General features: G+C 36.9%; 2 protein-coding genes and 1 pseudogene across 2 annotated transcripts; all 3 read left to right on the top strand.

Annotated features, from left to right (window-relative positions):
• Positions 1–3,838: 3,838 nt before the first annotated feature.
• On the top strand, positions 3,839–4,602 carry LOC147551587 (small ribosomal subunit protein uS9). The gene has a single exon (XM_086669042.1). The coding sequence runs from the start codon at positions 3,924–3,926 to the stop codon at positions 4,356–4,358; it is 435 nt and encodes a 144-aa protein (XP_086525168.1). The 5' UTR covers positions 3,839–3,923; the 3' UTR covers positions 4,359–4,602.
• A 3,610-nt stretch (positions 4,603–8,212) lies between these two features.
• Positions 8,213–11,766, top strand: LOC147551586 (beta-1,4-xylosyltransferase IRX14-like). The gene is made up of 3 exons (XM_086665130.1): positions 8,213–9,590; positions 9,711–10,277; positions 11,242–11,766. The coding sequence occupies exons 1-3, from the start codon at positions 8,866–8,868 to the stop codon at positions 11,471–11,473; spliced, it is 1,524 nt and encodes a 507-aa protein (XP_086521256.1). The 5' UTR covers positions 8,213–8,865; the 3' UTR covers positions 11,474–11,766.
• A 659-nt stretch (positions 11,767–12,425) lies between these two features.
• On the top strand, positions 12,426–13,803 carry LOC147551585 (uncharacterized; annotated as a pseudogene).
• Positions 13,804–15,334: the final 1,531 nt, after the last annotated feature.

Here is a 15,334-nt window from a genome sequence, read left to right as displayed (position 1 = left end):
TCGGAGAGAGAATGTTAAGGAGGGAAAGAAATTTATGTGGGATTTGCCTTTTTTTTTTTGATGAAATATGTGGGATTTGACTTTGAAATTAGAGACTGTATTATCATAATAATGTTTTTTTGTTGCAAGATAATAATGTAATAATGTTTATTCAACCATACTAGTTTTACCCACAACTAAAACCTGTATATCAAAGCACCAATAAATGTTAGGTGAAGTAGATATATGTGTGATATGTCTATAACATATCTGAGTCAAACCTAGCACAACTACATGCTCAATTAACTCAAGAATAGATGGGTCTTGGCTAATCAAAGATGTCACCTCAAGATTCAAGAGCACTCTAATATATAGATTGAATTGAATCTCTCCCATCTTCTATTAAACTACAAATAACTTTTACTTTAAGATCTAGTAAAGTCAATTGGATCAAACAGTATTCAATAGTTTGTATGTAGAAGTCTTTCCGGCAGAGATGTCTGCTTTTAGAAAATTTACATGGGAGAGAAGTGTGCTTTTAGAAAATTTACATGGGAGATGGAAATACTATCCACTCCTGTTTTTTCTTCAAAAGGTTTCCCCTTATTTCTAACACTTGACTTTTGACTCAAATTTTTTTGATTTCCCATTAAGTATTTCTCGCTCCAATTGTCTGTGTATATTATCTATTTCATGTTGCGTCGGGTTCCTTGAGGGTGTAAGTTGTGCTACAGTCTCCTTCAAAATGAGTTTGAATTCCTGAATATGTTGAAGTAGCCAACTTCAGTGTCATAATCTGAATAATATTTGTCTACAGATTACATGTCGTCGCTTGGAAGAAGTTGAAACATTGGGATATCTAAAAAACAACGACGATCGGGTCTACAACCTTTGTTTGTTCCTCAGTAATATTTTTTTGACATCAATACTATTGTGGGCTACCTAATCTTTCAGAGCATAAAAAACTTGCAACTCTGCCTAAGACGCATTTAGAGTTGCTTTAAGTTTTGCCACTTTTGCTCTTCAGAATGCAAGTTATGCTTTGCCAACTTTGGTCTTCAAGTCGCCAATTCTGCCATGGTGGTCTCCAAATCAGAAGAGACTTTGTTGCACTGCCAAAAGACAAAAGGGTATAATTCTAAGAGAAATCAAAGCAGAGGGAGTTTTGAATGTTACATGAACAACAATGGAGTAGACAATAATAGCCAGAATATCAGGCGATGTTGTGATCTATATCAGTGCTTGTTTGTCCTGTCGCAATCCTAGGGCGAACAACTCTTCGAATTTAGCTCCAGAATATTTCACCCCACCAATTCGGTTCCTTGGGTGGGAAATGGGCGCCTCTGCAGGCCTGGAAAATACTGTATTTTCTATAATAGAGTGACCAGTTGTTGGAGAAGGCTAATGAGGTTTGACGGGATAAACTTTTTCCTCAGCAGACATCATCTCATGATCGATTATCTAAGGGCTAGTTGGTCGAACAACAACATTGGACAGATCTCGAACAGGTAGAGTTATGAGATTGATTTCGGGGTACCAGGACTAATAAGATTCTGGACAACCCTGCCAGTAGGTTTCGAGGCATGTTTCATTGCTCTCACAATTCGAGGAACATTTTTCAAATGATTTTTTGCCATGAACGATGGCTTCGGGTTTCTTAGGCTGAAAAGACTCCAAAACTGCCATTTTAGGTTTCCTCTACGTGGAAGCTCTGGGAACCTTGACTACGCATAAAAACAACTAGTCGGAAATGTAAACACGAGAAAAAGTTAAGGTTGTGTTTGATATCGGAGAAATAATCTCATGGAAATAAAAGAGTTCCATGGAAAGTCTTTTACGAATATAATATTCAATTAAGAATTTTTTTTCACTCTTTATGTAGTCAAAATGACATTTTTACTTTTATGTTGCCAAAATTATATTTTCATCCTTACGCCATCGAAATTACACTTTTACCCATACGTTTTCAAAATGACAATGTGTGGATAAAAAATAGATTTTACTAATATACAAGGGTAAAGTTGTATTTAAGGTAAAAGTGTGGACATGCCATTTTACAAGATAAATTAAGAATGTCATTCAAACCATACAAGGTTAAAAGTGTCATTTTGATATTATCAAGGGTAAAAATGTCATTTTGACAACATAAGGGTGAAATGTCAATTTAATATTATAAAAGGGTAAAAATGTAATTTTGGCTATATAAAGCCAAAATGTCATTTTGACAACTTTGTAAACATGTAAGAAGGACAAAAATGTCATTTGCTCAATGTATAAGTTAAAGTTTATTTTACTAAATTTTATGGGTAAAAATGTCATTTTGAACATATATGGAGATAAATATTAGGTTTCAAGTATCTGAATATATTAAAATATTTTTATTTTGATTTTTAACTTTTTATGGAAACTAATTCCGAGGTGGGAGCAAGAAATTAAAAATGAACTATTTCATGGAAATAAATACCCTAGGGAATTAAAGCCAAGGAATTATACTTCGTATCAAACGATGAAAATACCTATTTGCATGAAAATTCTTTTATTTCCATGGAAATTCTTTTATTTCCATGGAAATAGGAGATATCAAACACACCCTAAGAGGAAGATCACCAATTAGAATAGAAGTTCACCACGCAGAACACCAAGGAGCCTAACATAAAAAAGTTTCGAGGCAGAGAGGCATTCTGGCGGGTGATGTATGAATACTTTTTTGTTTCAAAATCAGTGTTTATAAAAGGTAGATTTTTGCCGTGTTTTATCCTTCCACGTCATATAGCTCTATTCATGCTCTTTTTGGAGGCATACTAAGCTTATTCAGATGATCTCCCTGCTCCAGACCTTTGGTCAGGTCGTGGTTCAGGTTGGGTAAATTTTGGCTCAGGTCCACCCTCTCATGCCTCGAGACAGTACGGGACTGAAGGTGCCGAGCTAATTTTCGTGGACCTCCCTTACTGTTTCGAGACCCAAAGCGGAACTCTTACTATAGTACACTTTGTCTGTCTTTTCGGTTTACTTCTAAGCCATAGCAAAGTTTGAAGGTTCCAGAAAATTTAAGGAAACCTCACATGTCAGGGCTCAGGTGACAAGGTTCTTTCGAATCCACTTCCATGGTGATTTTTAAGAGGGTCACCCCTCTCATATTTTAGTCAATCTATTGACTTCATGACTTGGCTCAACAATCAACATAAGTAAAAAAGTGTCGTATCATTATAATGAGAATTTGGTACTTGACAAATGACCAACCTGTAGGTGGGCTTGGCAGATACTATCCTCATGAAGCAGGTGGGCTACGCGTGTTAGTCGTTCTAGCCCTTAGATGGGCATAAACCGCAGTGACGCAAGTCGGTTTCAACTCCGTGGTGGACGTGTTTGAGATAATGTTGTGGCCTCTGTGTCCTCAAAATTGGATAATGCTTGGCTTAAGTGGATATGTAACTTCAGACTTGCGCCTATGTCGAATGGGCATGTAGCGACCATTAGCTTTCACGAGCTCTGTGACCCAGTAGCTTCAGTGAACTTGTTTGAGTCGCGATCTAAATTAGGTTGAATTTTAAGGGCACCTAATCAAGACGAACTTTTGCCCATTACGACAAGTAAAGTGCATCTCTTTGTGAAAGTCTGAATATGGGTTGGGTATCCTATGGTCCCTGTGTGGACCAAGTAAAACTCGAGTGTGGCCATAATAGTAAAACAGTATTTATCTAGATGAATGCGAGCCCAAGATTATAGGCCCATGGGCTATTTGGTATTTTTATAAGACCCAAGCCCTTGAAAATAACAGTACGGCGCAAGGGTAGAATTGTAATACTGTCATTGGCTGTGAAAACCCTAGAAATTTTATTGATAAAGACTCAATCGTTTCCTCTTTACATTTCTTCTGTGCAACTCGGTCTTGAAGAAGAGGTAAGGTAAATTTAGGGTTTACAGAAATCTGCCGAGGAGGAATCATGGCAACACCAACTGAATCTGTCCAGTGTTTCGGACGGAAGAAAACAGCCGTAGCAGTTACTCACTGTAAGAGAGGAAGAGGTTTGATCAAGATCAATGGATGTCCAATCGAACTGATTGAACCAGAGATCCTTCGTTTCAAAGCTTATGAACCAATCCTTCTTCTCGGTCGTCATCGTTTCGCTGGAGTTGACATGAGGATTAGGGTTAAAGGTGGTGGTCACACTTCTCAGATCTACGCTATTCGTCAAAGCATCGCTAAAGCTCTTGTTGCTTACTACCAGAAGTACGTTGATGAACAATCAAAGAAGGAAATCAAAGATATTCTCGCTAGGTATGATCGAACTCTTCTTGTTGCTGATCCAAGACGATGTGAACCAAAGAAGTTTGGAGGTCGTGGAGCTCGTTCTCGTTTCCAGAAATCTTACCGTTAAGAAGGTTATCATTTCTCTTCTTCACTCTCTCTCTGCTATATCATTTTAGTTATGAAGAAGATTCAAGACTTCTAGTACTGTTTTTTTTTTTGAGAGATTTTGCAGAGATCTTTATTTAATCGTTCAGATATTATGTTTCTGGTTTTGAATGTGATAGTTTCGTACTTGTTTTTGTTCTTAAATGAATGACATTAGGGTTTTGATCTTGAATCAATGAAATTAGGGTTTTCTATTTCAGATTAAACTGATTTTATATAATTTTGATCTGTCTGATTAGACTTAAGTAGATTATTATTAACAGAATGGTAATAGTAGTATAACATCTAGGGTGGCTGTTTCTATCAATTGTAGAAATCTGACTCGGCCTGAATGCTTTCTCGTCTGAATCTGACCCATCTGAATTTTTCTTGTGTGAATGTGCCTTGTCATTTGGAGGTTTCTTTTGGGATAATTGTCTCCCTATTTTAACTTGGTTTATGTCTATGTTAAATCCAAATCAAGAGTTAGACATTTAGCTTGGGGACAGGGTATTTGATTTGGAATATTGCTTGGGCTATTTTCGATTGAAATTTAGTCCCGGGTAACCCGACTAGTGTATCGCCTGGTCCTCTCTACTCGTATGTGGAAGATTCGTATGTACACATACTCTAGTAGTAGTTATTAATCCTTCAATGTTTAGTTTGGGTTTCATTACTTTTGGACTTATGACTAGAAATGTGTCAAAGATGAATGGCATTTTGTAGTTTCGACATGATTGTCTGCTATCTCATACACGATGTATATAGTATTGCTGAAATTCATCAACTTTGAACTCTCCAATTGGACTATTTTCAAGTTATTTTCTTCCATTTTCAACCGAAGATCTTTTCCCAAATGCTATTGTTTTTTTTGGTATTGATTGAGAACACAAGCTTTAGTTACCCCAAGTGCCTTTTATATTTTCCCATTCCCCTGGTGGCTTTAGGTATTCCCTTATTCTCTTCATGCCTAGTATATGTTTGAAATTTTTGATAGTTGCTATATTTGTGTGTTTCTAACTCGGCCCAAGTTAGCTTGCTTTAGCATAATACGTACCTACCAGTGGAATTGTGTCGGACTATGTTTATTGTTTCGATTGAGCATGAACTTTCTCCTAACATAACCAATCGGACTTCTTAAATTGTTTTTCTTGCCAAGAACATTAGCAATCACATTTGAGGAGTCAAACTTGCTCTATTTCAAATTTTCCTCCATGAACCAATTCGTCTCTTGAATCTCTTGTTTTTTCTCTAGCTTAAACTCATTCCCATGTATTTTTTGATCCTTCTCTAACCGACTCATTTGCTCCTGGTGAGACCATGGGCGTGAATCCAATGTAGACATTATGTACAAGTTAAACCTATACTTATTTATTTGGTGGTCGGTATTTGTTATTTGTACATTGCACTGATGTACATCGAAGTATCACGACAACATTTCTCTTTTTCCTTTAAAAATGCATGGAAAATAACAACTGCAAATTGTTAATTGAACTTACTTTCTCTAATTTTCATGTGCGACTAACTTACCATAAAGAAATTTCTCTCTTCTTTCTGTTATTATCATTTTCTCATCTTAGTCTCTCATCCTTATTAAGGTGTCGTTTGGCAATACTAAAATAAGTTATTTTTTTGCTTATTTAAGTAGAAAAGTAAAAAAAGTTTGTTTGGTAACGCAAAAATTACTGACTTCGCTTAAGTTAAAATTTGACTTAAGATTTATATTTTTTGATCTAAAAGTAAAATAACTTATGTTCAGCACATGCATGAAAAGTAACTTATTTGAGTAGAAAAGTAAAAAGTTAGTTTGATAATGCAAAAATTACTGGCTTTACTTAAGTTAAAATTTGACTTTCTTTTAAAAGTTAAGATTTTTAGCTTATTTTAAAGTAAAGTAACTTATATTCAATACATGCATGAATTTTACCTGACGAACTTTTTTTCTCTGCCTATCTCCGCTTCACCACCACAACTAAACTTCTATCATACCATTGTGCCTTGACCACCACCACAACCATTGCAACCACCACCACCTTCGTACCTCCACCACCATCACTAAAACCACTACCATACCTTTATCACTCCTTAACTACAACCGCCTCGTACCTCCACCACCACCGTACCTTCACTCTATCTGCTCTCTCTCCATTCTTTCTCTCTCTTTCTCTCTTCTGCCTCTCTCTATCAGTTCTCTCATTTCTCTCTCTAAATTCCGGCGAAGAGAATGGTCCCTTCGCCGGAACCTTCGTCTGGAAAACCAGACTAGTTTCGTCTGGATCTGAAGTCCGATCCAGACGAAGTTGTGTCTGGTTCTACCAATTCTTCTGGTAGAACCAGACAACCTCGTTTGGTTTTCAGACGAGGTTCCGGCGAAAAGGCATCCCCTTCGAGGCAGAAGAGACAGAAAGGGAGGGAGAGAGACGACCGAAATAGTTGGAGGTCGCCGAAACTAATGGTGTATGTCGTCGGGATTCAGTGGTGGTCGCCGGAGTTCTAGACGATAAAGAACAAAAAATGGTGATGTTTAGAGGAAACAAGAAAAATTTGTTTTCACCCAAAACTTATTGCCCCGGAAACTTTTCTTATTTCCCCGAAACACCGGCCTATTTTAAAAGTTCAAATTGACTATGTAAGCCACAATTTTACTTGTTTTCAATAATAATATTAAGTTTGTTGCCACGGGATTTGCAAAACATATAAGACATTATACTTTGTCGATGGCAATCACACACAAATTTTTTTCTCTCTAGAATCTTACCTCTTATTTACCTGTCACAAATTTTTTGTCTACCTTTGTAGTTTCTCTCTCTTCTAGATTTTTTTCGTCACATAAATGTTTTTTCTTCTTATCTCGCATCTCTCTCTCTCTCTCAAATATCTATGTTTTTTTCATAGAAAAATTGATTTGCCTTTTTAATTTCATTTTACATCAGTCAATGAAGTTATATATTTTGGGAGTCTACCTTCTATTTTCTTCTTAAATCCTAAAATAATATTTGTACGTAGAAATAAAAGCCAACTAAGCAAAAAAAACTTTATCAGAATAATGTTACGCCAATCGTATACAAACACTCGAGTTTGTATGCATCTCTGATTTTAATTTCTTTTTAATAGTTAATTATTTGAGACGTTCGTGTGTTATTTTGTACTCATTTTTTCAATTCCAGAATTTTGGCACTGGAATCCTAAATTATCAGCCACAACCCTGTGCTTTGGTCTTGGAACGCTTGAAATAGGTGGATCCAGGGCAAAAGGAAAGGTGAATATAGCCAGCTTCGCGGTCATAACCCTACAACAATCAGAAAATATCTGCTTGAAGAAAATAACAATGATGTAGGAGGCCAGATAGAACCAATATCTATTTTTCACACACGAGTCGTCATGTGTCTGAAGATTTGTACCGTTATAAGATACACACTCAACAAATATTATCCCCCGAACGAGTAAGCACGTGGTCATCATCGGAACCAGTATCTTATTAGCGCATCATCTCATAATTGCATTGCCATAGTTCTCCCAAATCTATATAAACATATTAGGTTTGGGCTATAAGGGAACGAAGGTCATCTTATCCACTTTCACTCATTGAATTATTGTCTTCAACTGCAAAAAGACCAAAAAGACTTATTTATAAGAAGTTACTTGAAAAATCACTTTCCGACATCATCAATAACAATAATATAATAATAAAATATCCAATATACATTTTTTTTTCTTTGGACTTTATATCTTGAAATGTCCACAAGAAATTTTGTACATGAACTGTTGTCATCGAAATGTCTAGAAGATATTCTATCTATAAACTAAATATTCTGAAATGTCTTGAAAAATCTTGAAATGTGTACTATACTTTTCTGTCGATAAATATCAGTAAACGTCTCTTTCCCCAACCCGAGTCAACAAGGAACTAATGTCCTTGGCTGATGACCCGATGTTGTGTAAAGTTCCAACTTTTTAGAGCAACTTTTGAGTGATTGGGCTCCCAAATTTAAAATTTTGGAACCCAACACCTCATGCCCTCACTCCAACCCGGGAGCCCGGAAGCTTGGCTCCGCTCGGGGCTTGCGAGCCCCTCCCCTCTGAGCTTCGATATGGGAGCCCAGACCCATCACACTGGGAGCCCAGACCCACAACATAATCTCTATGGGTTGACTCTTTTAGAGACCATCTTCTTTCTCTCTCCCCCCTCTTCCCGGCTGTCTGTAATCTGTACAAGTCTTCTAAGAATCTACACCTAATAAGAAAGACATCAACAACAACCAAACCAAAACCAAATTCAGGCGTAAAATCAAAGGAATTCCCCTCCATCTTCCTTCAAATTAAATCCAATCATCAAACCAACTTTTGTTCATCTTTCTCTTTCTCTTTCTCTTTCTTCTTCAACCCCACCAACAACTCACCCATATTACTCCAAAAACCAGATTCATCTTCCCTAAAAAAAAACTAAACCCATTTCATCATTGAGTTTAATTTGAACAAAAAAAAAAAAAATGAAGCTCTCTGTTTTACAACAACTTACTAATAACAATCGTCGTAGTAATAGTTTCAGAAACCCTTTAGATTCTTCTTCTCTTGATCCAAACTCTAAATCTCCTTCTACCCTTTTCTGGTTACTATTCCACTGTTTTTGTTGTTTAATTTGTCTTGTTTTAGGGTTTAGATTTTCTCGTCTTCTTCTTTTCCTTCTCATTTCCACTACAATCGATTACAATTTGTCTCCAATTCTCACCACCACCACCACCACCACCAATGATGAAACCCTAACTTTTCAAAAATCCCAATCTTCAATCGATCATACTAGTAGTAGTAGTAGTAGTAGCCGTGTCGTAGTTGGTCGACACGGGATCTTGATACGGCCATGGCCTCATCCAAATCCAACTGAAGTCATGAAAGCTCATAAGATTATTGAAAGTGTTCAGATTCAACAGAGAGTTCAGTATGGAGTCAAAACTAGTAAAACCCTAATTGTAATTACCCCAACTTATGTTCGAACTTTTCAAACACTTCATCTCACTGGATTAATTCACTCATTAATGCTTGTTCCTTATAATCTCATCTGGGTAGTAGTTGAAGCTGGAGGAACTTCTAATGAAACAGCTATGATTCTTGCTAATTCAGGACTCCATACTATTCATATTGGGTATGAAGAAAAGATGCCAATTTCATGGGAAGATCGACATAAACTGGAATCAAAGATGAGATTTCGTGGATTGAGGTGAAATTTCTGTTTCTTCTTGATCTTTTTTTTTTTTTTTTATTCAATTTGTGTTTCTTGTTTTTGGGTTTGATTAAATTTTAAGAATTGAACAAGATCTGGTATCAAATTTTGTTACAGAGTTGTGAGGGAGGAGAGATTAGATGGAATTGTGATGTTTGGTGATGATAGTAATATGCATAGTATGGAATTATTTGATGAGATTCAATCAGTGAAATGGGTTGGTGCTGTTTCTGTTGGAATTCTAGTTCAGTCAGAGACTTCAGACCAGCAATCTTCTTCTTCTTCTTCCTTGCCTAAAAAACAGGAAGAAGAAGAAGAGAATATGTCAATGCCAGTTCAAGGTCCTGCTTGTAATTCATCAGGACAGTTAGTTGGTTGGCATACTTTCAATTCCCTTCCTTATGTTGATAAGAGCTCGACTTACATTGGCGAAGGATCGACAGTTTTGCCGAACAAACTTGAATGGGCTGGGTTTGTAATGAATTCTAGGTTGGTTTGGGAAGGACCTGAGAACAAGCCTGATTGGGTTCGTGATCTTGATTTGTTGGCGGAGGATGGACTTGATAGTCCACTTTCGCTCTTGAAGGATGCTTCCTTCGTTGAACCTCTTGGTAATTGTGGACGAAAGATTATGCTTTGGTGGCTGCGGGTTGAAGCCCGTGCTGATAGCAAATTTCCTCCCAGGTTAGACTCAAACCACCTTTTATTTTTCTGTTTATGATCTTGTGTTACATAAATCTGATTCGGTACTTGTGTTTCGGGTGCTGATATAATTTGCATCAATGTCTAATCTTATAATATGCCATTAAAAATTCAAATCTTATCTTACTGACTATGATTGCAAGTTGAAAAAGGAACATTATCATGAGTATTTTACGTTTATCTTCGTTCTATTCAACCACTCCCTAAAATCTATATAGTCTTTCTCTTCACTCACTAGAGCCCGATAAATGATGTTTAAAGTATTTCGACAACCTTGATCCAATTCAAACATGGAAAAAATATGTAGTGGGTAGAGAGACAACTCTAGCTCTAGTTGTAAGTACAAACTGTGAAGAAACAAATTATAAGGATATTAATAGATATACTTGAGAGATTTGGATCGAATAGCCTTTTTTTTTGTAAATGATGTCAATTTGACTGATCATTTTCATTTTCTAATTGGTCCATGAGCGTTGACATATACATTCATCAAGTTTTATAAGGCCTCTAATTTTATCAAGTGAATTCTAATCCTGTTATCAGTTTATAGTAATTCTCATTTGCTTAGCTATCTGCTTGACTATTTTCACTCGAAATGCTCTGCATTGTCTCATAACGGTTTCGTGTTTTGGCAAGTGACCAGATTTTTTTTGTATATCATCTAGTGCTTCACATTCAAGCTTATCATTTTTTTATGGTGATTGTGAGCCACTATTAAAGTCTGTAGTTGAACAAGAAAGTTCCTCAGGAGTTACACGGGCTTTGGCTCGGGATCTGTCGTGGCCGAAGCCTGAGTCAAAAAACTCATGTCCTGATCAGTGATCCTAACTTGTTACTGTTAATAATTATGTTCACAAGCTTTTGTGAAAACAATGCAGAAATGTGCTCTGTGACCAATTATAATTATCTAACCCTTATTTGAGCTTTGTTTTGTTTCTGCATACAGATGGATGATTGACCCTCCATTGGAGATTACAGTTCCTGCAAAACGGACACCGTGGCCAGATGCACCCCCAGAAATCCCGTCTTATGAAAGTACGAATCGCATGCAAGAACTCACGGACAAACACCCAGTTAAGAAAGGTCGGACTTCCAGATCGAGACATGGTTCTCGGAGTAAGAAGAAGCATGAACCAAAGATAGTAGACAGACAAGATCTGAGAAGGCCTGGTGAATAGAAATGAAACCCTTTACAAAGAACTTCCACGTATTATACTCTTTGTGAAGTAGAGACTGTAATTTTGATGGCTGATCCTTAGCTTCGAAAATTGGGGGGAAATGCTGATCCTTATGTTCGAAATTGTGTTTGTCAACTGTTGGTAAGTGTTTTGAATTCGGGCGAATTAATATGTAAACGGGGGATTTAGACTGTGATTTATACCAACCATCTCTTATATCTTCTTGTTAACTTATGTTGAGTGCTAAGATTTGATCGAGGAAACTGATATGAGAGGGTTACTATCTTTTTCTACAAGATTGTCTGTGATCTTTTTTCGAATGCTTGTGAAGCAATATTCATGCAGAGAGCACACAATATTCTTCAGTAAAAGGTGAAAGGACAGTTTTCTCTACGCACACCACACCTCCTTGTGATTTTCCGAGATTGATGCTATCTATACAGGGTGGGGCCTAAAATTTTGGTGGCCCGAATCGGACTTGACAAACGTGGCTCTATGCCGTACACACACATGTATATCGAGGCGGAACCATAGGAGGGCTAGCCCAGGCTGCAGCCCGTGTATATGTCCTTGTCTATGTTGATGATATTATATTATGATTTCCTGTATTGGCACTTCAGCCATTACCAAACCTAAGGCATTTATTAGTCCCACTTTTTCCCTCAAAGTTCTTGGCAGTCTTAAATATGTCTTGGGAATTGAGGTTTATATCCTTCATGACTCGGGTCTCTTGGCTTCTAAGCCTTTTTCATTCCCGATGGAACAAAAACTCATCTCACGGCTTCTGATGGACCTCCATTGCCAGACCCGACTGTCAATCGTCATCTGATAGGTCGACTCATCTACCTCACAATGACACGACCAGATATCAAATTTGTGGCCAATAATTTGCTGTCAGTTGATGTAGACTCCTAGTTCCCCTCATCTGGATGCTATTCTTTAGAGCAACTCCAACGTGGGGCTCGGGCTCCCAATTTTGGGAGCCCCTGAATTTTGGGAGCCCCGGGGCTTAGAGCAACTCCAACGTTGGGCTCCCAAGAGGGGCTCCCAAATCCAAAATATGCACATGTGTGGTGTATGTGTGTGAGGGTTGTGTTTTAAATTTTGGCTCTAATATATTAAATTTCAAATTTTTAAAAAAATGGGGGGGAATTTGAATTTCAAATTTTAAAATTTTGGGGGGAATTTGAATTTCGAATTTTCCAAAAAATTTGGGGGGAATTTGAATTTCGATTTTTTTTACTTTTTGTTCACCTATAAATACAATCACTTATCCATTAAGTTTTCTACATCTTGTTTCTATATTCTCTACATTTTCCTTCTACATTCTTTCCATCTTCTCTCTCCCTTCAATGGATGATAATTTTGAGTTAACAAATATGATCATTCAACAAGAGTTAGAAGATAGGGAAGAAGATGAATTTTTATTTGGATTGTATCTATCAGAGTTACAGGAAAGGGAAAGGGATCAACGACCACGTTCCCGTCATGTTGGTTCTGTTCCGGGTCATCGTACGATAAATCGTAACAGGAAAGATGGTCATGAACGACTGATGCGTGACTATTTTGTTGAGAATCCAATTTATGATGCTGCTACATTCCGAAATCGATATCGCATGAGTCGTGATTTATTTCTTCACATCCTCAATACGTTGGTTGCTCATAATCACTATTTTGCACAAGAGGCAGACGCCTTCGGCAAAATGGGTTTATCGCCACATCAAAAGATAACTGCGGCTATGAGAATGCTTGCTTATGCGACACCAGCAGATGCAATTGACGAATACCTTCGACTTGGAAAGACGACTACAATCGATTCACTACGACAATTTGTATCAACGATCGTCAATGTGTTTGGTCCTCGTTACTTAAGGTCTCCTAATGAATCTGATATTTGTAGGCTTTTAACACTTGGTGAAAAACAAGGATTTCCTGGAATGCTCGGTAGTATAGATTGTATGCATTGGCGATGAAAAAATTGTCCGACCTCATGGCACGGACAGTATACTGGCCATTGCCATAATCCAACAGTCATACTAGAAGCTGTTGCATCGTCGGATCTTTGGATTTGGCATGCATTTTTTGGGTTGCCTGGATCATTGAATGACATCAATGTGTTGGAGCGTTCTCCGGTGTTCGATGCAATTGCCACAGGTAAGGCTCCAACTGTTAATTTTGAGATTAATGGTAAGCATTATGATACGGGTTATTATCTCGCTTATGGGATATATCCACAATGGGGTTGTTTTGTTAAAAGCATACAAAATCTGTTAACTCCACAAGAACAATATTTTACGAGACGTCAAGAATCGGTAAGAAACACTAGGTGATATCATGAAGGCATGTATTATATTGCATAACATGATAATCGAAGATGAAGGACCTAATGCGACTAATGATTTTGACGGAAGTATTCCAGAAGAAGTGGTTGTTGGGGGAAATGAAGAAATGTTTAATCGTCTTGGTCGAGTGACAAGCAAAGATTTGCATACACGATTAAGGGCAGATCTTGTACAACACGTGTGGAATACTAAAGATCGCAACGACTAAACGGAACTATTTCCGTTATTATGTATTTCGATTATGTGTTTGTAGGGAGTTATTATGTATTTCGATTATGTATTTGGTTTTCAATCAATGAAGTGCTATTTAAAAAAATACATAAATTCCGGGTTTAATAAAAAACAACTAAAATTCATACATAACCAAAACAACTAAAATTCAAACATAATCAAAACAAAAAACAAAGTCATACATAATCAAATCAACTAAAATTCATAGATTTTCCTTTTGCCAATTTGAGATCAACATCCTATGAAGAGCAAGTTGTTCGGGAGTCATGTTCGAAGTATCTTTGCCCACCAAGTCTATCCCCATTTGCAGCACTTTAGCGTTTACTTTTCTTTCTTCAATGGCTAATTCTTTTTCTTTCATTTCTAATTGTTTGTTTTGAAGTAGTCGATTTTCTTTTTGCGAAATAATGGCTTCATTGATAAGTATATCTCTACTATCTTGTTTCTCCATTTTCTCTTTCCAAAATTCAAGCACCGCGGAAATTTCACTACCTTTGGATTTATCTCTAGCCTCCTTGCTTGCTTTTCTTCCAAGTGGTCTTTGTTGGGTTATTGAGGGCGATCCTTCGTCTTGGTCAAAAGAATTTTTTCTTTTGTGTGACGAAGATTGAGATAAATTTAATGACCATTTGGGATGGTCTTTCAAAATTGTATAACAATGTTCGAACTTAAAATCTTTGTTGCCGTTTTGTTTAAACATCGCCTTTGCGGATTTTATCTACAAAAATAAAATTTTAAAATTTCAAATATGTGTCAAAAATAAATCATAATGTTGTCAAAATGTAAAATAAGAGTAATTACCCGATCATTATCATTTTCTCCGCTTTTTGGGTTCCTTTGCAACAATGCCAAATACCCACAAAACTTCGCGCATTGCTTGTTAATTTCGCCCCAACGACATTTAAGACCTTTTGGTACACGATTTTGATTTGTACGTTCGTTGAAGTGTTCGGTAATTTTGCTCCAAAAAGTACCCGCTCTTTGATCATTACCAATAATCGCATCGGTGGCAATATGCAAATAAGCATGAACGAGCACAATATCATCATCATTAGTATAACGCTTACTAGAAACCGACGACATTGGTGTTTCATTACAATCAAGACTTTCTTCGACCCTTTCTTCGATCCCATCATTGGATAAATTAACTTCATCGACATAATTGAAATCGGAGTTCAACATTTCCACATAGCCTAAATTATGTAAATTGGCATTTGGATCCATTGAAAAAAAAAATTAATGGAGGAGAAATTGATAGAGAGAGATGAGATGAAAATATGAAATAGAT

Source organism: Eschscholzia californica, unplaced genomic scaffold, assembly GCF_041429995.1.
Source record: "Eschscholzia californica isolate CP2 unplaced genomic scaffold, dmEscCali1.0.p SCAF_3, whole genome shotgun sequence".
Classification (NCBI taxonomy): domain Eukaryota; kingdom Viridiplantae; phylum Streptophyta; class Magnoliopsida; order Ranunculales; family Papaveraceae; genus Eschscholzia; species Eschscholzia californica.
This window is presented reverse-complemented; position numbering and strand designations above follow the sequence as displayed.

Excerpts from the sequence above, each read along its gene's own strand:
- LOC147551587 (XM_086669042.1), top strand. The coding sequence starts at position 3,924 with ATGGCAACACCAACTGAATCTGTCCAGTGTTTCGGACGGAAGAAAACA.
- LOC147551586 (XM_086665130.1), top strand. The coding sequence starts at position 8,866 with ATGAAGCTCTCTGTTTTACAACAACTTACTAATAACAATCGTCGTAGT. Across the intron at positions 9,591-9,710 it reads ATGAGATTTCGTGGATTGAG|AGTTGTGAGGGAGGAGAGAT; the intron begins GTGAAATTTCTG and ends ATTTTGTTACAG. Across the intron at positions 10,278-11,241 it reads GATAGCAAATTTCCTCCCAG|ATGGATGATTGACCCTCCAT; the intron begins GTTAGACTCAAA and ends TTCTGCATACAG.